At 46.3% G+C, this 24,918-nt stretch overlaps 1 protein-coding gene across 2 annotated transcripts; it reads left to right on the forward strand.

Annotated features, from left to right (window-relative positions):
* Window positions 1-6,922: 6,922 nt before the first annotated feature.
* PHOSPHO1 (phosphoethanolamine/phosphocholine phosphatase 1) lies at window positions 6,923-22,808 on the forward strand. Of its 2 annotated transcripts, none has more exons than XM_040435798.1 (2): window positions 6,923-7,029; window positions 21,193-22,808. In XM_040435798.1, the coding sequence occupies exon 2, from the start codon at window positions 21,202-21,204 to the stop codon at window positions 21,943-21,945; it is 744 nt and encodes a 247-aa protein (XP_040291732.1). In that variant the 5' UTR covers window positions 6,923-7,029; window positions 21,193-21,201; the 3' UTR covers window positions 21,946-22,808. The 2 variants fall into 2 exon arrangements, with proteins under 2 accessions (XP_040291732.1, XP_040291731.1); XM_040435797.1 differs by lacking the exon at window positions 6,923-7,029 and adding an exon at window positions 13,204-13,246.
* The last annotated feature ends 2,110 nt before the right edge of the window (window positions 22,809-24,918 follow it).

Here is a 24,918-nt window from a genome sequence, read left to right on the forward strand (position 1 = left end):
AAGGGCCTGGAGGGTCTTAGTTATGAAGAAAGATTGAAAGAATTGAATTGATTTAGTCTTGAGAAGAGACGTCTAAGGGGGGACATGATTAACCTATACAAGTATATAAATGGGCCATACAAAAAAATACGTTGAAAAACTGTTCCATGTAAAATGCGCTCAAAAGACAAGGGGGCACTGCCTCCGACTGAAGAAGAAAAAGTTCAGTCTCCAGAAGCGTCAAAGCTTCTTTACTGTAAGAACTGTGAAGCTGTGGAATAGACTTCCTCAGGACGTGGTCACAGCAGGAACAGTGGACAGTTTCAAAAAGGGTTTAGACAAATTCTGAGTCTCACTTCCTTCTGGGATTCGCGTCCCCACCTATCCCTTGGTTGAACTTGATGGACGTATGTCTTTTTTCAACCATATTAAGGCCTCTTTCACACGACCGTTGTGTGCACCCGTGGCCGTTGTGCCGTTTTCCGTTTTTTTTTCGCGGACCCCATGACTTTCAATGGGTCCGTGGAAAAAACTGAAAATGCACCGTTTTGCAGCCGCATCCGAGATCCGTGTTTCCTGGCCGTGAAAAAAATATGACCTGTCCTATTTTTTTCACGGCCAACGGTTCACGGACCCATTCAAGTCAATGGGTCCGTGAAAGAACACGGATGCACACAAGATTGGCATCCGTGTCCGTGATCCGTGGCCGTAGGTTAGTTTTTATACAGACGGATCCGAAGATCCGTCTGCATAAAAGCTTTTTCATAGCTGAGTTTTCACTTCGTGAAAACTCAGAACCGACAGTATATTCTAACACAGAAGCGTTCCCATGGTGATGGGGACGCTTCTAGTTAGAATACACTACAAACTGTGTACATGACTGCCCCCTGCTGCCTGGCAGCACCCGATCTCTTACAGGGGGCCGTGATCAGCACAATTAACCCCTTCAGGTGCGGCACCTGAATGGGTTAATTGTACTATCATATCCCCCTGTAAGAGATCAGGGCTGCCAGGCAGCAGGGGGCAGACCCTCCCCCCCTCCCCAGTTTGAATATCATTGGTGGCCAGTGCGGCCCCCCCCCCCTCCCTCTATTGTAATTATTCGTTGGTGGCACAGTGTGCGCCCTCCCCCTCCCTCCCTCTATTGTAATAATTCGTTGGTGGCACAGTGTGCGCCCCCCCCCCCCCTCTATTGTAATAATTCGTTGGTGGCACAGTGTGCGCCCCCCATCGGCCCCCCCTCCCTCTATAGCATTAACAACATTGTTGGCCAGTGTGCGGCCTCCCATCTCCCCCCCCCCCCATCATTGGTGGCAGCGGAGTTCCGATCGGAGTCCCAGTTTAATCGCTGGGGCTCCGATCGGTAACCATGGCAACCAGGACGCTACTACAGTCCCGGTTGCCATGGTTACTTAGCAATAGTACAATAGTAGAAGATTCATACTTACCTGCTGGTGGCTGCTGCGATGTTCGTGTCCGGCCGGGAGCTCCACCTACTGGTAAGTGACAGGGTCTGTGCGGCGCATTGCTAAATGAACTGTCACTTACCAGTAGGAGGAGCTCCCGGCCGGACACGAACATCGCAGCTCCCAGGCAAGTATGAATCTTTTACTATTGTACTATTGCTAGTAACCCGCTGCCACCAATGATCGGGGGGGGGGGGGGAGATGGGAGGCCGCACACTGGCCACCAATGTTGTTAATGCTATAGAGGGAGGGGGGGCCGATGGGGGGCGCACACTGTGCCACCAACGATTTATTACAATAGAGGGAGGAAGGGGGGGGGGGCGCACACTGTGCCACCAACGAATTATTACAATAGAGGGAGGAAGGGGGGGGGGCCGCACTGGCCACCAATGATATTCAAACTGGGGAGGGGGGGGGGGGTCTGCCCCCTGCTGCCTGGCAGCCCTGATCTCTTACAGGGGGATATGATAGTACAATTAACCCCTTCAGGTGCGGCACCTGAGGGGTTAATTGTGCTGATCACGGCCCCCTGTAAGAGATCGGATACTGCTAGGCAGCAGGGGGCAGTCATGTACACAGTTTGTAGTATATTCTAACTAGAAGCGTCCCCATCACCATGGGAACGCCTCTGTGTTAGAATATACTGTCGGAAATGAGGTTTCACGATCTAACTCATATCCGACAGTATATTCTAACATAGAGGCGTTCCCATGGTGATGGGGACGCTTCAAGTTAAAATATACCATCGGATTGGAGAAAACTTCGATCCGATGGTATAAAAGGGACTCCAGACTTTACATTGAAAGTCAATGGGGACGGATCCGTTTGAAATGGCACCATATTGTGTCAACGTCAAACGGATCCGTCCCCATTGACTTGCATTGTAATTCAGGACGGATCCGTTTGGCTCCGCACGGCCAGGCGGACACCAAAACGACTTTTTTTTTCATGTCCGAGGATCCTCCAAAAATCAAGGAAGACCCACGGACGAAAAAACGGTCACGGATCACGGAAAAACGGGACCCCGTTTTGCGGACCGTGAAAATATACTGTCGTGTGCAATAAGCCTAACTATGTAACCATGTAACCATGTGGCGGCATTATAAGGGCATTGTATTTTTGTGCAATATTTTAAAGAGAAAGATCAAAGAGACCAAACGTAGATCGCCATCAAACTCTTTTGGTTCAGTAGATCCACAGGCGGTCTGGAAGTTGTGGTGGCTTTATGGCAATGTGAAACGTAAAGAGCTTCTGTCACCATGATCTACCCTATACACCATGCCTACCGCCTGCTAGGATTGATCATGGTGACTAAAATGAGTCCTTTCTCTCTGCAATCTGTATTATCGATGGAGAAAAATTCTTAATTTTACCCATATGTAAATGAGGTGCTTGGAGCACCACCGCTTCACCTCCACTTCTCCATGTTGCCACTCCCCCTCCCCCAGTGAGAATGACAGGTTCAGGCGCATGCCTTCAGTGCATGTGTAGTGAAGTTCTAAGAGCTGGGATGAGCGCTCTGAGCTCTTCACTGCACATGTGCGAGATTTCAGTGCCGGGCACCGAATCAGTGAGGACACCTCACCCTGTCACTCTTACTGGCAGAGGGGGAGTGGCAACATGGAGAAGTGGAGGTGAAGCGGTGGTGCTCCGAGCACGTCATTTACATATGGGATAAAAATAAACATTTCTCTGCATGGGTAATACCGATTGCAGAGAAAGGGCTCGTGTTACCCACCATGATCAATCCTAGCAGGCGGTAGGCATGGTGTATAGGGTAGATCATGGTGACAGAAGCTCTTCAACATACAATGCATGGAATGTGAGCAAAGGGCTATCAGCATTCCTCTGTGTATTCTTCCAAGCCTAGAAGTACCTGCCGCCCCCTCAGGGAACACAATAATTAGCTGTGTTGCCTTGCTCCTTCCGTGACTATGCCTATAGCTGAGGGAGCAAAGTATGTGACAGATGCCACCTTTTACCATGACAGAGCATATTCTACACAGGAAGAAAACATGTCGCCATAGACTGCTTTGGGCGGGGGAGGGGAAACTTAAAATTGTCTGCTTTTTTTTCTTTTTAGAATGATGACCTATCCTCAGGTCATCAAAATCAGATCGCTCCCAGCACCCCCACCGATCAGCTGCATGAGAAGGCAGCGATCATACCAGCGCTGTGTTCTCTTCACTGTTTAGCTGCTCGCCCTCGCAGCGGTGTGCAGGTGCCATTACAACAAAGCCGGCCTCATTCACTTCTGTAATTACACCAGCTAGCCGCAGCAGTCTCTTCAGTCTGCGATCTGATCCTGAGAATAGGTCAACGTAAAAAAGCGGACAACCCCTTTAAGGAAAACCAGCTGTAGCTGATCTTGATAAACCTATTTTATCAGGATTGGGACGCACAAAGTGACCCATAAATCAAGCCCACGTGCTCAGTGTTTAGAGAGAGTTAACGGGCACTCGATTTTGATAATACTGCAGTTTTATCTGAAAAAAAAAAAAGTATGTCCATTAGCATTTAGCAATTTTACTGGCAAAGCCGTACGGCTAGTAACACGACTGCTCACGGCGGTGGCAGATCATTTCCCTGTTGACTATCAGTTTCAATAACACGCCCATCACCTGGGTGTGGTTTTCGGACGCGGGCTGTTGCCACTACTTGTGCCCCTACTGTAAATGTATTTGCTGGTCATAGCATAGTGAATGCTCATCGCAGCCATCTCCTCAGCATGGTGCGCTGTTTGAACTCCTATCGGAATAGTCTGATAGCATGCTGGGAGTTGTAGTTGGACCATAGGTTGGAGACCAGTATATTCTGATGGTACCCTCATCCATAATGGTATCCAGAGCAGCTTCCAGAATCGTGACAAGATGTGTACAGCCAGGGGCGGATTGGCCATAGACCTTACAGGGAAATTTCCCGGACCGATGCCCAGGGGTATTCCTATACCTGGCAGAATGCTATACCCGGAAGTGACGCGGCCGCACCGGAATCAGCTGGAGGAGGGTGTGTGTGGATCTGCGCAAGCGCGGGAGAAGCACCTACTTCATTTGCATGCGCGAAACCGTACACTGCGCGTGTGCACTCAGGGTGACCCCTATATCCTGCACTCAGCTCTGCTACCCCTGAGTGCGCACGTGTACGGTTTCTCGTGTGCAAATGAATTAGGTGCTTCTCCCGCGGCGGTGTAATTATTTTTACGAATCCAGTGGATCTGCGCTTGCGCAGATCCACACACACCCTCCTCCAGCTGATTCCGGTGCGGCCATGTCACTTCCGGGTATAGCATTCTGCCAGGTATAGGAATCTGGCAGAACACCGGCCAGTGGAAGTTTTTGGGGATGTACTTTGTGCTGCTGGGGCAGTATTTTATGATGGACTGTGGTATTTGGCTCTGCTGGGGTGGTATAATGTGCAGCAATATGGTATTGTTGGCCCTGCCTTCCATCAATTTGGACCCAAGTACAAATCGGGGCCACTTTTTGTATTTTTTCCAGTCCGCCCCTGTGTACAGCACTGCAGAATATGTTGGCGCCAGGTTAAATCTATGTCTGTCTTCTCTGTGAAGTTCCCAGGACAGGATCCGCACCTGTGGCATCATACCGCTTCAGTTTTGCGCCTTTCGTGTGTACAGGTCTTACAGCATTTAAGGGCTCTTTCACACTTGCGTTCTTTTCTGCCGCATAGAGTTCCGTCGTCGGGGCTCTATGCCGGAAGAATCCTGATCAGTTTTATCCTAATGCATTCTGAATGGAGAGAAATCTGTTCAGGATGCATCAGGATGTCTTCAGTTCCGGAACGGAACGTTTTTTGGCCGGAGAAAATACTGCAGCATGCTGCGCTTTTTGCTCCGGCCAAAAATCCTGAACACTTGCCGCAAGGCCGGATCCGGAATTAATGCCCATTGAAAGGCATTGATCCGGATCCGGCCTTAAGCTAAACGTCGTTTCGGCGCATTGCCGGACCCGACGTTTAGCTTTTTCTGAATGGTTACCATGGCTGCCAGGACGCTAAAGTCCTGTTTGCCATGGTAAAGTGGAGCGGGGAGCAGCATACTTACCGTCTGTGCGGCTCCCGGGGCGCTCCAGAGTGACGTCAGGGCGCCCCAAGCGCATGGATCACGTGATCACATGGATCATGTCATCCATGCGCATGGGGCGCTCTGACGTCATTCTGGAGCGCCCCGGGAGCTGCACGGACTGTAAGTATACCGCTCCCCCTATGGCAACCAGGACTTTAATAGCGTCCTGGCTGCCATAGTAACACTGAACGCATTTTGAAGACGGCTCCGTCTTCAAATGCTTTCAGTACACTTGCGTTTTTCCGGATCCGGCGTGTAATTCCGGCAAGTGGAGTACACGCCGGATCCGGACAACGCAAGTGTGAAAGAGGCCTAAGGCTTCTTTCACATCACCGTTCTCCTGCATCGTTTAAGGACGGATTCGGCACATAACTGAGCCGAACGGAGCCTAAGGACCCCATAGACTATAATGGGGTCCGTTAGGTGTCGGCTCAGAAGAAGATTTTTGAAGGGGAGACAAAAGTCCTGCGCGCACAACTTTTATCTCCGCTCCAAAAATCATCTTCATCTCCGCTCCAAAAAGCATAACGGATCCCATTATAGTCTATGGGGTCCTTAGGCTCCGTTCGGCTCAGTTATGTGCCGAATCCGTCCTTTCCGTTCTCCTGCTCTTAAGGGTACTTTCACACTAGCGTTTTTCTTTTCCGGTATTGAGTTCCGTCCTAGGGGCTCAATACAGGAAAAAACTGTTTTATCCTAATGCATTCTGAATGGAGAGCAATCCGTTCAGGAGGCATCAGTTCAGTCCCTCTTACTTGTTTTGGCCGGAAAAAATACCGCAGCATGGTGCAGTTTTCTCTCCGGCCAAAAATCCTGGACACTTGCCGGAAAACCGAATCCGGCATTACTTTCCATTGAAATGCATTAATTCCGGATCCAGCCCCAAGTGTTCCGGCAAAACGGATCTGGTTTTGCGGATGACAACCGGAAAGACGGATCTGGTATTGCAATGCATTTGTGAGACGGATCTGCCTGACAAATGCCATCCGTTTGCGTCCGCCGGCGACGGAACTGCCTGCCGGAATCCCCTGCCGCAAGTGTGAAAGTACCCTAAACGCAGCAGGAGAACGGAAAGGCTGAACGGGGATGTGAACGAACACTGCTGCTGTTTCCCCCAGCACCACTACTGATGACTGGCACAGAATAGACTCCGCAGCAGGAAGGACTCAGAACCGGGAAAATCCGCTTGCGTCTGGTGTAAACGCTCATCTACTACGTTATCTAGCATGATGGGCGTGGCTATCAGAAGTGGGCGTTCCTCGGAGCATCCTTTCCCGCCCTCATGACGGCTTGTGAATGGGAGTGGGCGTGGCTAGTTGCTGTGGAGCGCCTGACATCCCTCCCAGTTGCTCTGTCCTCCGATCACCGCAGAGACGCTATTGGCTGCTCTGCTTGTGACGCAATGCGATGCAGCCGCTTCTCCTCTTGATATAAAATTTCGGAGGCGCTAGATAGAACATAATCTAACCACCCACAGAAGAGAGGAGCGGCCAGGAAAAGAACGTAAGATACTGCTGCAACCTCCCCGTGCATGAGATGGTCTGTCTTTACAGCTTGTGCATTTCAACCGGGTGGAAGAAACCACTGGGGGTGGCAAAGGGGTTAACTGTTAGAGGGCAAAGCACGGAGAGGGAGCAACCACTAGATACTGGCTGGGATGATACGTTACATTTTAAAAGGGTGACAGAAGCTGTTTATATAACCCTGAAATATGCCATGTTTTCTGGAATGTGTCATACCTGAGCTTGGGGCAGTTGTGGCCAATGCTTTGAACCTGCTGCAAGTGGCTGCAGTACATGTAGTGATACAGGGCGAAAGTATCTAGAATGTGGGCATGTTGGGCTCTCCCTTACCTGCCACTGCCACCTTTCTCCTTCCTACTTTCTAGCTTATTTGGTTCTAAAGATTTTTTTTGTTTAAAATAATTGGAATCTGCAAACAGTCTAGAATTATTACTTTTCACCATTTTTAATGCACCCATCATTGTTGGCCACTTTCCGGTCACTGTTGTAAACCTACTTTCACATCTGCGTTTTTCTTTCTGTCAGAGGATTTCAAAACGGGAGGAAAACGCTTCCGTTTTGTCCCCATTCAATGTTGCGTTGCCATGCCGGACAAAAAAGCGCCATGGGCTACTGATCAAGAAGGATCTGGCATGAAACACAATGTAAGTCAATGGAGCCAGATCCGTTTTTTCAGACACACACACAAAAAAATAAAAAAACGGATCTGGTCAATGGGTGCCAGATCCGTTTATTTTTGTGTCTGGAAAAACGGAACCGTCTTGTTCATTTTTGAGATAATACAACCGGATCCGTTCTGAACAGATGCAGACGGTTGTATTATTGGCTGGATGCGTTTTTGCTGATCCGCTTGTCGGATCCAGCAAAAACGCAGATGTGAAAGTAGCCTAAGATGTCTATGTGACACTTACTAATAGAGCCTTTGTTCATATTCTGCACCATTTGTTCTATATTTCATAAGGTGTACCCCCTTGTTGGCCAAGTCTCTTGTGCTGTCCACACAGAGGTCGTGTATATAAAATTGCCGCTGATGGAGGGTCATGTGACCAGGTGAATCACCTCCATGTGATGTCTCCTCCATTCAGACACACTGTACCCGCCACCTGTATTTGTAACGTTGGAAGTTTAGTGCAGGCGCAGTGTCTTAAAGGGGTTCTGCACTTTGTTTTAACTGATGATCTTACCTCTGGATAGAACATCAGCTTCTGATCGGCGGGGGTCCGACACCCGGGACCCCCGCCGATCAGCTGTTTGAAAAGGCAGCGGCGCTCCAGCAGCGCCGCGGCCTTCTCACTGTTTACCGCCAGCCCAGTGACGTCACGACTGGGCGGGGCTAAGATCTGTTCACTTGAATGGAGCTTAGCCCCGCCCACGCTAGTTGATACTAGTCGTGACATCACTGGGCCAGCGCTAAACAGTGAGAAGGCCGCGGCGCTACTGGATCGCCGCTGCCTTCTCATACAGCTGATAGGCGGGGGTCCCGGGTGTCGGACCCCCGCCGATCAGATGCTAATGATCTATCCAGAGGATAGATCATCAGTTAAAACAAAGTGCAGAACCCCTTTAAAGGGCTTCTGTCACCCCACTAAAGTAATTATTTTTTTTGGGCTAGTTAAATTACTTATATTGCGATATATATGAAAATATAATGGTGTTACTTACTTTGATCCAGCAGTTTCTTCTAAAAACAAAGTTTTATAATATGTAAATTCGGTCTCTACCAGCAAGTAGGGCGGCTACTTGCTGGTAGCAGCTGCAGAAAACCGCCCCCTCGCCGTGTTGATTGACAGGGCCAGCCGGGATCTCCTCCTCCGGCCAGCCCTGTCGGCATTTCAAAAATCGCGCGCCTGTGTTGATTCGGCGCAGGCGCTCTGAGATGAGGAGGCTCGCCTCCTCAGCACTCCCTCAGTGAGCCTGCGCCGATGACGTCTTCTATTTCGGTGAAGTCATCGGCGCAGGCGCACTGAGGGAGTTCTGAGGAGGCGAGCCTCCTCATCTCAGAGCGCCTGCGCCGAATGAATACAGGCGCGCGATTTTTGAAATGCCGACAGGGCTGGCCGGAGGACGAGATCCCGGCTGGCCCTGTCAATCCACACGACGAAGGGGGCGGTTTTCTGCAGCTGCTACCAGCAAGTAGCCGCCCTACTTGCTGGTAGAGACCGAATTTGCATATTATAAAACTTCGCTTTTAGAAGGAACTGCTGAATCAAAGTAAGTAAGACCATTATATTTTTATATATCGCAGTATAAGTAATTTAACTAGCCCCAAAAAAAAAAAAAAAAGACTTTAGTGGGGTGACAGAAGCCCTTTAATGCAGGAGACCGAGTGATGTATGTGGTCACATGACCCTCCATGAGCGGCCATCTTATGGACAGGACCTCTATACGGACAGCACAGAAGATTTGCCCAACAACAGGACATGGCTTATGAAATATAGTGAACGCCACAGAATATCAGCATCATGTCATTTCTCTGGACTTGCACATGGTCTGCAGGAGTTTGCACATGTAGGTTACACCACATTAACCGGGGAGCGGACCTGTTCCGTCACTCTGGTAACCTAACTAGTTCTGCTAGTGTTAACTATATATTTTCCCTACATTGCTGTTAGGTATACACAGTACAAATTGAAATAAGTGCTTTAAAGGGACACTGACAGGCCCTATAAACATATTTAGTTATTCCTATGCAGTCATAGGTCTATTAAAGTGTATTACAATCACATAAGAGTACCCCCTGTCCGCATTGTAAACCATGTAAAAACAACTTTATATTCATCTGCCAATCTGATATTGAGGATAGGTCATCAATCTAGGAAACCGGACAACCCTTTTAACAACAAATTATGGCAGGGCTCGACAAATTTCCTTGGAATCTAGGAGCCGTTTTTTTTTTTTACCTTATAAAGCCTTATTTTCAGCGACAAAAATAACACCTCTTAAATTAACATATAAAGAAGTCTAGAACCAAACAACATGGGCATTGTTTATTATCAGTGTACTGTGATGTCACTGTGTGCCGCATCTCCTCAGTGTTTATCAGTGTACTGTGACGTCACTGTGTGCCGCATCTCCTCAGTGTTTATCAGTGTACTGTGACGTCACTGTGTGCCGCATCTCTTCAGTGTTTATCAGAGTACTGTGACGTCACTGTGTGCCGCATCTCCTCAGTGTTTATCAGAGTACTGTGATGTCACTGTGTGCCACATCTCCTCAGTGTTTATCAGTGTACTGTGACGTCACTGTGTGCCGCATCTCTTCAGTGTTTATCAGAGTACTGTGACGTCACTGTGTGCCGCATCTCCTCAGTGTTTATCAGAGTACTGTGATGTCACTGTGTGCCACATCTCCTCAGTGTTTATCAGTGTACTGTGACGTCACTGTGTGCCACATCTCTTCAGTGTTTATCAGAGTACTGTGATGTCACTGTGTGCCACATCTCCTCAGTGTTTATCAGAGTACTGTGATGTCACTGTGTGCCACATCTCCTCAGTGTTTATCAGTGTACTGTGACGTCACTGTGTGCCACATCTCTTCAGTGTTTATCAGAGTACTGTGATGTCACTGTGTGCCACATCTCCTCAGTGTTTATGAGAGTACTGTGATGTCACTGTGTGCCGCATCTCTTCAGTGTTTATCATTGTACTGTGATGTCACTGTGTGCCGCATCTCCTCAGTGTTTATCATTGTACTGTGATGTCACTGTGTGCCACATCTCCTCAGTGTTTATCAGTGTACTGTGACGTCACTGTGTGCCACATCTCCTCAGTGTTTATCAGAGTACTGTGATGTCACTGTGTGCTGCATCTCTTCAGTGTTTATTAGTGTACTGTGACGTCACTGTGTGCCGCATCTCCTCAGTGTTTATCATCAGTGTTCTGTGACGTCACTGCGTGCCGCATCTCTTCAATGTTTATCAGTGTACTGTGACATCACTTTGTGTATAATCCCTGCGCTGTGACGTCACTGTGTGTATAATCCCTGCGCTGTGACGTCACTGTGTGTATAATCCCTGCGCTGTGATGTCACTGTGTATAATCCCTGCGCTGTGATGTCACTGTGTATAATCCCTGCGCTGTGACGTCACTGTGTATATAATCCCTGCACTGTGACGTCACTGTGTGTATAATCCCTGCGCTGCAGCTGACACAACTGAGATTCTTCCCCAGGATGTTTGGTCCGGGCTCATTCATCTCATAGAACTGCAGCTATGAAATCCACAGCGTATTGCAGCAAATACCAGCAAAATGGATAAGATTTTACCAAAAATCCTCACACTTCATAAAATCCACACGGAAATGAACCTACTGTGCACATTTCAAATCCGCACCGTGGTAATATATGATTTCACCATGTGTAACTGATCGTGGCTGAATTCCACAGCAAATCCACACGCTACACGTAGAGTCTGATATAAATCCACACCAGGTAATCCTCTGTGGAAAATATTTCCATTGGAATTACCCTAGGAATACTGAGGGGCCTTCCAGCTCTCTCATGGATTGTCACCAAGCTTTCCTGGTCTCCTAGTCCTGAGGAGAACATATCTCAGTTCGGGAACATATAGAGAAGTTATCAGATGACCAGAAAAGCTGGCTGACAGACAGCCTGTATACCACACAGCTCTCCTAGGAGCTGCCACCCGGCTTTCTGTGTGGTATACAGGCTGTCACCCAGCTTTCCTAGAAAGGGACAGAACTAAGAAATGGCCGAATGGTAACTGCAGGGATGGAGCACGGTGCAGGAATGGCCACCAGTTGTGGCTAGCAGGAGCTCCGGCCTAATGACGGCAGCAGGTATGCAGCTCCCCGCTGGGTTCATGGCCGTGCTCGAGGCCAGCAGACATTACAAACTTTGAGCCTGGTGGATAAGTGCAGAGCGCATCATTTACCACCGCAGAGCTGGCCGTGCAGGGACCTGGCAGCACTTGGTGCCCTGGGATGTTGCCCTGCCCGATCATGTCCCCTGCTGTATACAGCAGGAGGAATGATGATGGGCTGATTGTCTTCCCTCCACTTGTCAGCGAGTGCAGCGCCGCTACCTGTGCTCCCGCTCTGCCTCCCCTGCACTAACTCCTCTTCCCCCGCCGACGCTCTCTCGCCGGGACATGGGCTCTGATGTCTGCCGGACAGTTATTATGTAAGTATCGGCCGGGCTCCGGTAAAGGCTTCGCCATTTTCAACTGCCCTGGAGATGACGCACGGAGACATCAGCACGCTGCGACCGATAGACGGATAGAGAGAGTGGCCAAACCACGATGGAGCCGAAGGCTGAGGGGTCCGAGCCTGGGCGCAGGTGATAAAAAAAAAAAAAAGGTTTAATTTTGCTTGCGGTCTTAACCCTCCAGTGGCTGCGTCCGGCTGCTGGTGTGCTGGGCCTATTTTCAAGCAGAGGCAAATACCCAGGCGATTTGTCGATCCCTGAATTAAAACATTTAACTCTGTAACATTCAATTAACCCTTTTAGCAGTAATTAACAATTTGCAGTGTTCCACTAGAGCACTGTTCATGTATTGATATATTTGCAAAAATAGTATATATAATATTAACATGTTAGTTACTTTATTGGCATCAATGCAGAATTGGTACAAAGTTCATTCTTCGTTCAAAATGACCAAAAATGTTAAGTGGCTTCTCATCTTCAGGGGCCTGCTCCCCACCACTGGGTTTTATCTCATTTGCCCAGACTACCCCCCATCCCTACACACACACACTGCACCAATTTGGCCAGTTAGGAGTTAAGTTTGCTCACAAGCAGATTACTGGGCTCATATAGGTGTTTCCTGACCACACATTCTGTTATGGATGATTGATGTTGGATTGGAGGAAGAGGAGTCTGAGCAGTAGAAGCAGTACCTGTTGATGAAGATGACAGACATAGCAGAGCTGGAGAGGGCTCAGAGGAGGTCAACTAAAGTAATAACTGGAATGGGTGGACTACAGTACCCAGAAATATTATCAACATTAGGGTTATTCAGTTTAGAAAAAAGACGACTGAGGGGAGATCTAATTACTATGTATAACTATATCAGGGGTCAGTACAGAGATCTCTCCGATCATCTATTTATCCTCAGGACTGTGACAAGGGGACATCCTCTGCGTCTGGAGGAAAGAAGGTTTGTACAAAAACATAGAAGAGGATTCTTTACGGTAAGAGCAGTGAGACTATGGAACTCTCTGCCTGAGGAGGTGGTGATGGTGAGTTCACTAAAAGAGTTCAAGCGGGGCCTGGATGTATTTCTGGAGTGTAATAATATTACAGGCTATAGCTACTAGAGAGGGGTCGTTGATCAAGCGAGTTATTCTGATTGGCGTCGGGAAGAAATTTTTTTCCCCCTTAAGTGAGAAAAATTGGCTTCTACCTCACAGGCAGTGGCTGATTACAATAGGGACGTTCGGGTCGGCAGCCCCGGGCCCAGCACCACTGGGGGGCCCAACACCGACCCGAACACCCACATACTGCGGCGGGGCACGGGAGTGCATAGCTCCCTGTCCCGTCGCCGATCACCGCCATAGGCTTCAGGCCGCACATAGGCCTGAGGCCTATGCGGTAGTGAAATCCCGGTGTTCTGCCACTTTTCTATACCCGGAAAGAGATGGATAGGAAAGAAATGGAGGGCTGGGAAAATGCAGGGGCGTTCTGCCAGATTAACATACTTTAGCCGAATGCGCGCACACTCCCTCCTCCAGCTGATTCCAACGCGTCCACGTGACTTCCGGTGCAGCTACATCACTTCCGGGTATAGACTTTTGTCCGGGTATAGAAAAGTGGCAGAACACCGGCGCAGGCGTGCGTGATGACGTTATCGCGCGCCTGTGCCGGGACACAGCACTGCCTCATACCGCCTTCCTCTGCGAGCCTGGCCCTGGACATAGCCTAGGTGAGTATTTAGCTTTTCATTTTTTTTATTTTTTTTATTTCATGTGCCTACATTGGGGGACAAACAGTAGGACATATTAAGAGACATCGAGTACATGGGGAGGGGGAGAATGTGAGGACTGTGGGGCCAAATTATTATGGGAAGAAATACTATGTGGGGACAAATTACTGTGTGGGGCCAAATTATTATGGGAGGGACTACTATGTGGGGGCAAATTACTATATGGGTCAGTGTGGGGCAAATTACTATGTGGGGGAAACTATTGTGTGGGGACAGTGTGGGGGAAATTGCTATGTGGGAACAGTGTGGGGGAAATTGCTATGTGGGGACAGTGTGGGGTAATTGCTATGTGGGGACAGTGTGGGGTAATTGCTATGTGGGGACAGTGTGGTGTAATTGCTATGTGGGGACAGTGTGGTGTAATTGCTATGTGGGGACAGTGTGGGGTAATTGCTATGTGGGGACAGTGTGGGGTAATTGCTATGTGGGGACAGTGTGGGGTAATTGCTATGTGGGGACAGTGTGGGGTAATTGCTATGTGGGGACAGTGTGGGGTAAATTGCTATGTGGGGACAGTGTGGGGTAAATTGCTATGTGGGGACAGTGTGGGGTAAATTGCTATGTGGGGACAGTGTGGGGTAAATTGCTATGTGGGGACAGTGTGGGGTAAATTGCTATGTGGGGACAGTGTGGGGTAAATTGCTATGTGGGGACAGTGTGGGGTAAATTGCTATGTGGGGACAGTGTGGGGTAATTGCTATGTGGGGGCAGTGTGGTGGAAATTACTATATGGGGGTGTTGCTATTGGGGAGGCACTGTAGGGGAAATTCTATTATTTTTGGGGACACTATACAGGGATTATTGCCTGGAGCACAATAGAGAGTGGTATTATTACTGGGGGCACTCTAGGGGACATTATAGCTGCTGTGGACACTATATCAAACTGGTGTAAAGCAGAACTGGCTTAGTTGCCCATAGCAGGCAATCAGATCTCACCTTTCATATTTGACAGCTCTTTTGGAAATCCAGTTCTACTTTACACCAGTTTGATAAATGACTCTAATTATGTCTATTAGGGTCACTATTTTTTCAGCAGTATAGTACCTTGGACATTGGGGAGCAAAACGGGCACAGTATTGGGGGTGGCAGCAGGATGACACTGTGGGGACACCAGGTTGAGGAGGTTGATGGAAAAATTGAGAAATCTAACGTGTCTGTGTTACAAACTGTAGAGACGAGATGCGGCTGAAAGAATTTGCCATGGTGGTCTGAGTCAAATGGAGGAGAAGAGGAAAGAGAAGGTCTACATGACAGGAGATGTCACTGGATGTAAGAGGTATGTGGTGCTGTATTCTCCATATCTTTTTTATTATAATTATATGTATTTTAAATTTTTCAGCTTAGGACCCAATTTGGGGTATTTTGTTTAGTCTGAAGATGTCATATGGCCTAAGAAGAGACTGTGGCGCTCATGAAGCACCGCAGCCTCTTCATACAAAAAACAAAACTAAAATAGAGGGAGGGGCCCAAGTTGGGTAGACAGCCCCGGGCCTATCATGCACTTAATCCGCCCCTGCTCACAGGGTTTTCGCCTTCTTCTGGATCAACTTGCAGGATAACAGGCCGAACTGGTTGGACAGATGTCTTTTTTCAGCCTTACAAACTAAGGGCTCATTCAGACGGCCGTATGCTGTCCGCAAAAATCCCATGTGCATCTTTGGTTACCCCTAACTTCAGACATTGCGTGAGACCCCACTGTCATTAGATTCTGCTAAGATAATCATTAAATGGGAGAAATTCCTATGGACATCTTCGAAGCATTATACAACATAACAAACTCTTGAGCATGGACCGTGTGTAGTATTGCAGCACAGCCCCATTCACTTAAATGAGGTTGAGCTGCAATATCTGTCACAGGCTCAAAGCTCATTTAAAAGGGTGGTGCTGTTTTTGAAAAAAAAATTGAAAAAAAAATCCCCAAAATGCAATTTGCCCACAACAAAAAAAATATACCAAACCTTTCATTAGAAATAGAAAAGCAGTTTGACAAAGATATGATAGTATGATTGATATGCAGGATCTCCAGCTTTACATTAGCACCACCATCTGCTCTACCCAGCAATTTGTACAGTCGTTTTCTGTTTGCTGTTAATACCAGATCTATAATTAACACAGTCCGTGTATGCAATTAACCTATATTTAGCTCCTTATCTCCTTGGAACTATGTTAATCTATATGTGCACTTCTTTATAGGTGGGGTGCACTAGAAGCAATTGATTAAAGGCCTCTAAAAAAAAAAAATATATATATATATTGTAATCATTGTCAGATAGGGGTGCCTAGGGTACACCAGTAAAATTCATTCCGGGGTTCCACTGTATAACAACATGAAAATATTTTCAGTTCTTGTTGTGGCAGACAGCAGCAAGATACTACAAGATGATTATTTAAGTCCCTGGCTGTGGTGAATTCAAGAGGGCAGGTCCCTGATGAAAGATGATACTGGCTGGTCTGCCTGTTTACATACATACAAGTCTTCTCAGCCACCAGTCCACTGTTTCCAGACTCAGGACTGCAAATTATGGAATGATGTGATATTTTTTGATAGTTTTTTATTTGGGGTTCTTTTTGGACATTCTCTATCCTTACAGGTGTTTTGTATATGTTTCTACAGCATTTAATTAGGACTTTTTGAATATTTGCTACCTGTAAGTTTCCATTACAGGAAACTAAAGGAATTTAACTGTAAGGCCTCTTTCACACATCAGTTTATCGTATACGTGTTTTGTCCGTTGTCTTCCTGGACCGCTCACATATCTATTGACTTGTGTATTCCCACATGAGTGGTTTTCCATGGACCATGGGTCCACAGAAGCATGCCCTACTTTGTCTGTGATTATGGATGCTTCTCGCACATTATAGTCTATGGGTCTGTGAAAACCATGGGCACAACACAGATGTCATCTGTGTTTGGTCCGTGTTTTTCATGGACTATTCGTATGAGATGCTGGAAACTAATTTTCAGCCTAGCAGTGTACATGGAATATGGATGACACGCGGTGGGAAAGAACAGATACACGGACCAAACATGGAGCCTTCATGGATGTCTTCACGGATGAACCACTGACAATATTGTCACGGGTGTCATCACAGACATGGACATATGAATGAGGCCTAAAACTAAAATTACTAAATTCCAAGTAACCAATCAGCAAAATTAGCATTATTTCTAACTTGAGGTCTTAGCAATTTTCTGATATGTCATTTATACACGTGAGAAGTTGACATGAAGACAGGAGGACCTGTCACCGAACAAAACTGTGCTGCTTGTATAATCTAACTAGTCATGCTTCCCTGAGTATGGCATACTTTACCCTATGTTCCTGTGCCCCCCCCCCCCCCCCAATATGTTTTTCAGTCTTTAGTTATGTCCCCTGAAAGTTCCAGTACGACATATGTCAACCTGATATGACTAGCCACAGAAGTGTGCTTAGTCACTATGCTTATTTGGGTGTCTCCTCGGCTGTGATGATCTCCTTCACAAACACCCTCCAAGTGCAAACTGATCTCATGAAACTTAAAACTAATGTTCGCGAGACCATGCTACATCCTTTTTTCCACCAGGACAGAGTCTTCCTCTAACCAGAGATAGATGTCGCCACCAAGAGAAGACTGTGGTCAGTGTGAGACACTGTGTCGGCAGGAGATAGCATGCAGCATGGTCTCATGAGTATTAGTAGGTCTCATTAGATCACCTTGCAACATAAGGCTGTGTGACAGAGATCGTCACAATGGAGAGAAACCTACCCTTGCAAAAAAGCAAAGTAACTAGCCACACCTTTGTGGGTAGGTGGTTAGTCACTTCAGATTGACCTGAGTAGTGCTGGAACTTTAGGGGGCTTACCTGAAGAAGGAGGGGGTGAAAAGTATAGAAGCATTGCAAGTTAGATTATACAAGCAGCACCGTTTTTTTTTGTTTGGGGATAAGTCCTCTTTAACCCCCTGCTGTTACTCAATATCTGTCACCATATTCTAAAACTGGCCATACACAAGATAACTGTTGGCTGTATGCTATCTGCTCAGCCAAGCATGCATGTGTAGTAAATGTGCTGTGCTTTGGTGGCATGTGTTGACAAACATTTGACAGATGGCTTACCATCTTGAGAACAAAAAGATTGGACATGTTGAAATCCAACATGCCTAAGGCCCCTTTCACACGAGCGAGTATTCCGCGCGGATGCGATACGGGAGGTGAACGAATTGCACCCGCACTGAATACTGACCCATTCATTTCTATGGGGCTGTGCACACGGGCGGTGATTTTCACGCATCACTTGTGCGTTGCGTGAAAATCGCAGCATGCTCCTCTTTGTGCGTTTTTCACGCAACGCAGGCCCCATAGAAGTGAATGGGGTTGCGTGAAAATCGGAAGCATCCGCAAGCAAGTGCGGATGCGGTGCGATTTTCACGCATGGTTGCTAGGTGACAGTCTATAAACTGTATTATTTTCCCTTATAACATGGTTATAAGGCAAAATAATAGCATTCTGAATACAGAATGCATAGTAGGTGATCAATTGAGGGTTAAATAAAATAAAAAAATTAACTCACCTTCTCCTCTTGTTCGCGTAGCTCCCGGTCTATTCTTTACTTCTCAAAAGATGAACTATCGGCTAAAGGACCTTTGATGACGTCACTCCGGTCATCACATGGTACGTCACATGATCTTTTACCATGGTGATTCACCATGGTAAAAGATCATGTGACGTACCATGTGATGACCGGAGTGACATCATCAAAGGTCCTTTACCCAGGTCCTAAAGAAAAGAATACAGAAGCAGATGCCGGCTGCGCTATCAAGTGGACTAAGGTGAGTTAAACATTTTTTTAATTTTTTTAACCCCTCCAGCGCTGTTTTACTATGCATTCTGTATTCAGAATGCTATTATTTTCCCTTATAACCATGTTATAAGGGAAAATAATACGATCTACAGAACATTGATCCCAAGCCCGAACTTCTGTGAAGAAGTTCGGGTTTGGGTACCAAACATGCGCGATTTTTCTCACGCGCGTGCAAAACGCATTACAATGTTTTGCACACGCGCGGAAAAATCGCGGGTGTTCCCGCAACGCACCCGCACATTTCCCCGCAACGCCCGTGTGAAAAAGGCCTAACACTTCTCTCCACTGAATTTGCCAGGACAGTCAGGAGGTCCAAATATACATTAATTAGATGGTTAGCCAATCCCTCTGCCGGCTGGTTTGGCCATCATACATCTAATGTGTATGACCAATTTTTGACAAGTTTGTTACAGATATTTAGAAAAATAAATATCTGAACAGCGCCAAAGGGGATTTGTCTCCATTTTGATTCTAGAAAATAGTGGTGGTCCTAAGACTGCAACATTATCATCTTCTCTCATATATCTGACGCATGTCACAGTTGTCCTAGCTGTGAGCTTTTCTTGTAGAACTGTCTGTGAATGAACATAGTAAATGCACTGGCACCATGGGAACACACATGCATTTTACCCACAAGTTACACTTGTGCTGTCTTATCATGTGTCTTATCATGTGCTGCTCTCGATAGTCCCATTAGGCTCCTTGTTTATGGGCAGCAGAGGCCAGTTTTACACAGCTCGATCTGCTGCCCAAAAACTATGGTTTTGATGGCAGCATCAACGGCGCATTTACCCAATGAACGAGCATATGCTTGTTTAGTGGGTGATCAGCAGTACATGTGCCGATTATTGGGAATGAGCATTTGTGCGAATGTTCCTTTCTGATAATTGGCCCATGTAAAGGGACCGTAACATGACTGGCAAAATGCATGACCTTTTTAATATCACATAAGACAGGCTATTAAAGGGGTTGTCCGAGTTATAAAAAAAAAATATATAGCACTGAAAATCTGATGGGCAGCAATATATAACTAAGCTAAGCAAGTTTTATGCAAAAAATATATATATATTTCCTTATTTCCCTGGTTCTTTTCTGGCCCTTTGTTTACATGCAATAAAAACAACCTCTGCGCCTCCCCCTGCTCTGCTAAGAGAGTGAATACAAGAGCAGCCCCTGAGTGACATGTCTGCCTGCTGGGAGACTCTGCAGCATGTTGAATGTGTAGAACTACAAGTCCCAGCTGTATAATGACACTGCTAATACACACAGGGTCTTCCCCCTACCTTCCTGTGCAATGCTCTCTCTAGTCCTTCAGCTCCTGTACCCAGAATTGTCACTTCTCCAACTACCCAGTGTGCAGCTGAAGGGGTTAAGAATCCTGTCAGAGAGTAGACGGCAGTGAAGGGGGCGTGGCCAGCACAGTGACGTCTCGTTTACAGGCTTGTAAACGAAGTTTATCAGAGCAGGGAGAGAAGCTGACATCACAGGTCATGTGACCCTCAGTGAAATCTGAGAAACCAGACACTGGAGATAAAGTGAGTGAGTTGGAAAGCTGTTACATTTGCCTAGTTAGGAGCATAGAAAGAACAAAAAAATAACTCGGACAACCCCTTTAATGACTGACTGAGTGCCTATATGTGATATCAGTTCCTGTAGCAGGAAATACAAACTGTGTCCTTCTGGGGTTCCTTGAGTCTTCCATGGATCTGTTTCTGAGGGCCAACCATCCATCTATACAGAACATATGCAAGTCCACTGTTAATTGCATTATTATCTTTGTTGTTTTCTTCGAACACACCGGAGATATCATCTATAAGGTCCAATAGGTTATTTGTGAATCATACCATAAGAAATAGATTTTAGTGGCAAGTATTGGACTCCAAACTTTTAAATGGGGTTATGTTTGGCTGAACCTTTAGTCCAATTATTGTACATGGGCCAACCTGGCGGATCCTCTGGTAATCTGATAGTCCTGTCTAACGCGTAAGGTGGCCATACACATTGGACTTAGGTCAGCCAAACTCACCAATTTTGCAGGATTGATTGACCATCTGATGTGTATGAAATGCTCACCCACCCCATGTTTGACAAGGGTTAGAGAAAGAAAAGAGTGGGCATGTTGAATTTGTGTTTGACAGCAGCTTATTCCCCTCTTCCATTGAAAGCACATACAAGCTCATCCAAACTGAGTGTTCACGTGTATAGGGCATTTGTTAGGAATAGATGTCGGTTAAATAAGTTTTTGGCTGACAGCTATTGGCAGTGTATGGCTAACTTTAGGGTCTCTTCAAAGGTCAATAACTTGGGCCAAATAAAAATGTTCTTGCTTATACAATTAACTGACTGTGATATTGTCTTGTAGGCGACAAAGATGGCATCTGCCCACAAGTACCTCCTTATTTTTGACTTTGATGAGACAATTGTCAATGAGAACAGTGATGATTCAGTGTCTCGGGTTGCGCCTGATGAGGAGATTCCTGACTGGTTACGAGAAACCTTCCAAGATGGCTTTTATAACGAGTACATGCAGAGAGTACTTAAATATCTTGGAGATAATGGAGTGAGGGCAACTGACCTTAAAGCTGTGTATGAAAAAATCCCTTTATCACCTGGAATGCCTGCTCTTTTCCGTTTCCTAGCCAAGAACCAGGATCGGTTTGAGATCATCCTTATTTCTGATGCTAATATGTTTGGCATTGAGAGCAATTTAAAAAGGTACGGCTACGATTCTTTCTTCCGCAGGGTTATTAGCAACCCTACCAGCGTGGAAAAGAATGGTTGCCTGTCTATAGGCCCTTATCATTCTCATAGTTGTCTTCAATGCCCGAAAAACATGTGCAAGAGGAAGATAGTGTCTGAGTACCTCAATGAACGATCCCAAGAAAGAGTAAAGTTTGAGAGCCTTTTATATGTTGGTGATGGGGCCAATGATTTTTGCCCAACTGTTATATTTAGTTCCACCGACGTTGCTTTCCCTCGAAAGAGTTATCCTATGCACAAACTCATCAGAAAGACGGAAGAAAAACAGAAAGGATCCTTTAAAGCTAAAGTAGTACCATGGGAATCAGCTGAAGTGATTGCACAATATCTACAGGCACTTCTGAACAAGTCCTAAAAAGAATGACAATATTTAACATTAGAACAAGGACTCTGAGCACTGTCATGTATCTCTGTGTCTATGGTCTGGCCTACTATGCAGTTATGTCAACTTCCAGCAACCCTTCCATAAAGTTGTTGAGTTGTCCCTTACATGCCAGTCTTCAAATATGCCAATGTCTTCTCAAGGTACTATGGACTGCACTTATCAGTAGAGACACTTATATATTACTATGTACACTCTTCTTATTGAAGAACTTAGACCATTAACTGTTTAACTTCTTAAAAAGCATGGAGATGCGTTTTTTTTATATACCTCTCAAATCTATACAAGAAACATGTTCAGACTTAGTGCACAGAAGGGGAATATCAAAGGTTCTGTTGTATTCTGGTGGTTACTTAGAAAAATAGCTTGAGCAATTGATTTGCATACACAACTCCTGAAATCATTTAGTGTGAGGTTCTTCCATTGGTCAGTGAGGCCATCATCTATGACAGGATCATACAGTTAGCATAGGGTAGTCAAATTTGGATTTAGTACCAAGTAGTAGGAGTAGATTATGCTTTACCCTCTTTGTAAAGTTTAAATTTGTCTTCCGGGATCAAAAAAATGTTTTTAAATAAGTTTACTCACTCTTAATAGCCGATTCAAGGTCCCCACATATGTTTTTTTGTATTTTCTCCTCTTCTACAGGGCTTCGACGGTCCCCCACTCATTGTTGACATCGATGTTTATGTTTGCACTAACTTCCTGCCGCACTGCCCTGTGGATCCCAGCGCAGCATCGCCGCGTGTTTTCTGATGAATAGCAATCCACCGTGCATCCGCCCCCTCATTCATATTCCGCTTCCTGCCGCACATCGTTACCTCCTCCGTGCATCCGCCCCCCTCATTCATATTCCGCTTCCTGCCGCACATCGTTACCTCCTCCGTGCATCCGCCCCCCTCATTCATATTCCGCTTCCTGACGCACATCGTTACCTCCTCCGTGCATCCGCCCCCTTGAATCATTCTTTCTCTAGCCTGCTGCAGCATATATGCAGGGCTCCAGACTAAAAAAATATCAAGGAGCCATTGGCTCCTAACCGGAAAAATTTGGAGACAAATTTAAAATTTTAGTCGGCAAATTTAAAATACATATAGTTACGGTATAATAAAAAAAATATATAAAACACACATGTCTTACCTAGGGTTGTCACGATACCCAAATTTTTACTCGATACCATAAAAAAGTATTGCAATACTCAATACCACGTGAAAAAAAAAAAACACCAAAAAAGCCGTGTGCATTCCAGATTTTATGGAACGTCTGGACCATAATAGAACAGTCCTAACCTAATTTTTGTCGGGACAAGGTGACAAAAAAATGGCAAATTGCTTTTTTTAAAATTTATTTTTCTGGTACGGCGTTCACCGCATAGGAGATATTTTAATAGTTCACACTTTTTGGGGTGTGGCGATATGTAATTTGTTTTATTGTTTATATATTTTATATGTAAAATTGAGAAAGGGGGTATTTTTAAACTTAATATTTTGGTGTTTATTTTTTTTAACCTTTTTTTTTTTTTTTACTTTTTATTTAATAACTATTTCCCCCTTATGGGCTAGAACCTGGGATCTTTCATCCCTTGTCCTATTCACCCTGATAGATCTCTATCAAGGTGAATAGGACTTTACACCCTCCCTGCTGCTCTGTGCTTTGTGCACACAGCAGCGGGGAGCTGACTATGGCAGCCAGGGCTTCAGTAGCGTCCTGGCTGCCATGGTAACCGATCGGAGCCCCAGGCTTACACTGCTGGGGCTCCGAGTGGAACTGCCACCAATGATTATAATACTTAGGGGGGGGGGTTGGGGGCGCACTGTGCCACCAATGATTCTACTTTTTAATACTGCGGCACCTGAGGGGTTAATAGCGGCGGATTGCAGCGCGCAGTCATAGAGGCTGGGTGCCTGGTATGGGATATGTCCGACACCCGCAGCCTGCGTTTGTATTAAGCATAAACGATATTCATTGGTGGCACAGTGGCCATAGCCCCTCCCCTCCTCCTCCCTGCTATCAGCCCATTGGTGGCAGCAGCAGTACAGGGGGGAGGGACTGCCTCCTTCTCCCCTGTGCTGTTGAGAAGAACATGGCACACGCGCTGAGAGCAGCGCGTGCCATGTCAGTTCCTTGTGTGTGAGAGGCAGAGCAGTGGAGGGTCTAGGCGCAAATGCCGACAAGACTACAAAGTCTTGTCACCATTTAGCAATTCTAAGTCGCATTGGCGACCATTCTGGTCGCCATCTGGAGCCCTGATATTCCTGTATTTTATTTATAAGTAGCATAGTGCTCTGCCTCCTTCATTGAGAAGAAAGCGCACTGCCCGGTGACATCACCGGACCAGACGGGCGGTGCTTAGCACAATGTGTTGCCGCCTAGTTCCCCCCCTCAGTGCGCTCTGCATAATCTGAGGCTGACGGTGACATCACCGGGCTCCCTGCGAAGCGGAAACAGAGGCTTTGCTCTGCAGAAAGGGACCCGGTACGTCACTGAATCTTTGAAACGCGTCACTTCCGGCAGAGAATATATGACGGGGCATCAGAAAAGTCTGGCAAAGGCAGGACAGGAATGTACTGTATGTAATATTTATGTGCTTGGTGTTCACTTACAGCAACATCCCCAATCCCGGACAACCCCTTTAATTGAAAGTCAGCATTAAATAGATATGTATAATAAGAGATAACTTTGGATTATAGTGGCTCAACCAATCTAGATAGCAGTGGTTTGGTGCTCACCCGCCGACTACCACTTGTCGGATATAAGTGAAGGAGCCAGTATATGGAAGAGAGTGGGGGCACTCGACTATCTGGCGCCAAATGGACACAAATCGCATAAATTAAAAGCAATAGATTTATTCCTAGTACATAAAACCAAATAAATGTAGCACTACAATAAACCAAATATCTTAATTACTATATGGTATGGTAATACATAAATAATAAAAACTTTATG

Source organism: Bufo bufo, chromosome 6 (assembly GCF_905171765.1).
Source record: "Bufo bufo chromosome 6, aBufBuf1.1, whole genome shotgun sequence".
NCBI classification, from domain to species: Eukaryota; Metazoa; Chordata; class Amphibia; order Anura; family Bufonidae; genus Bufo; species Bufo bufo.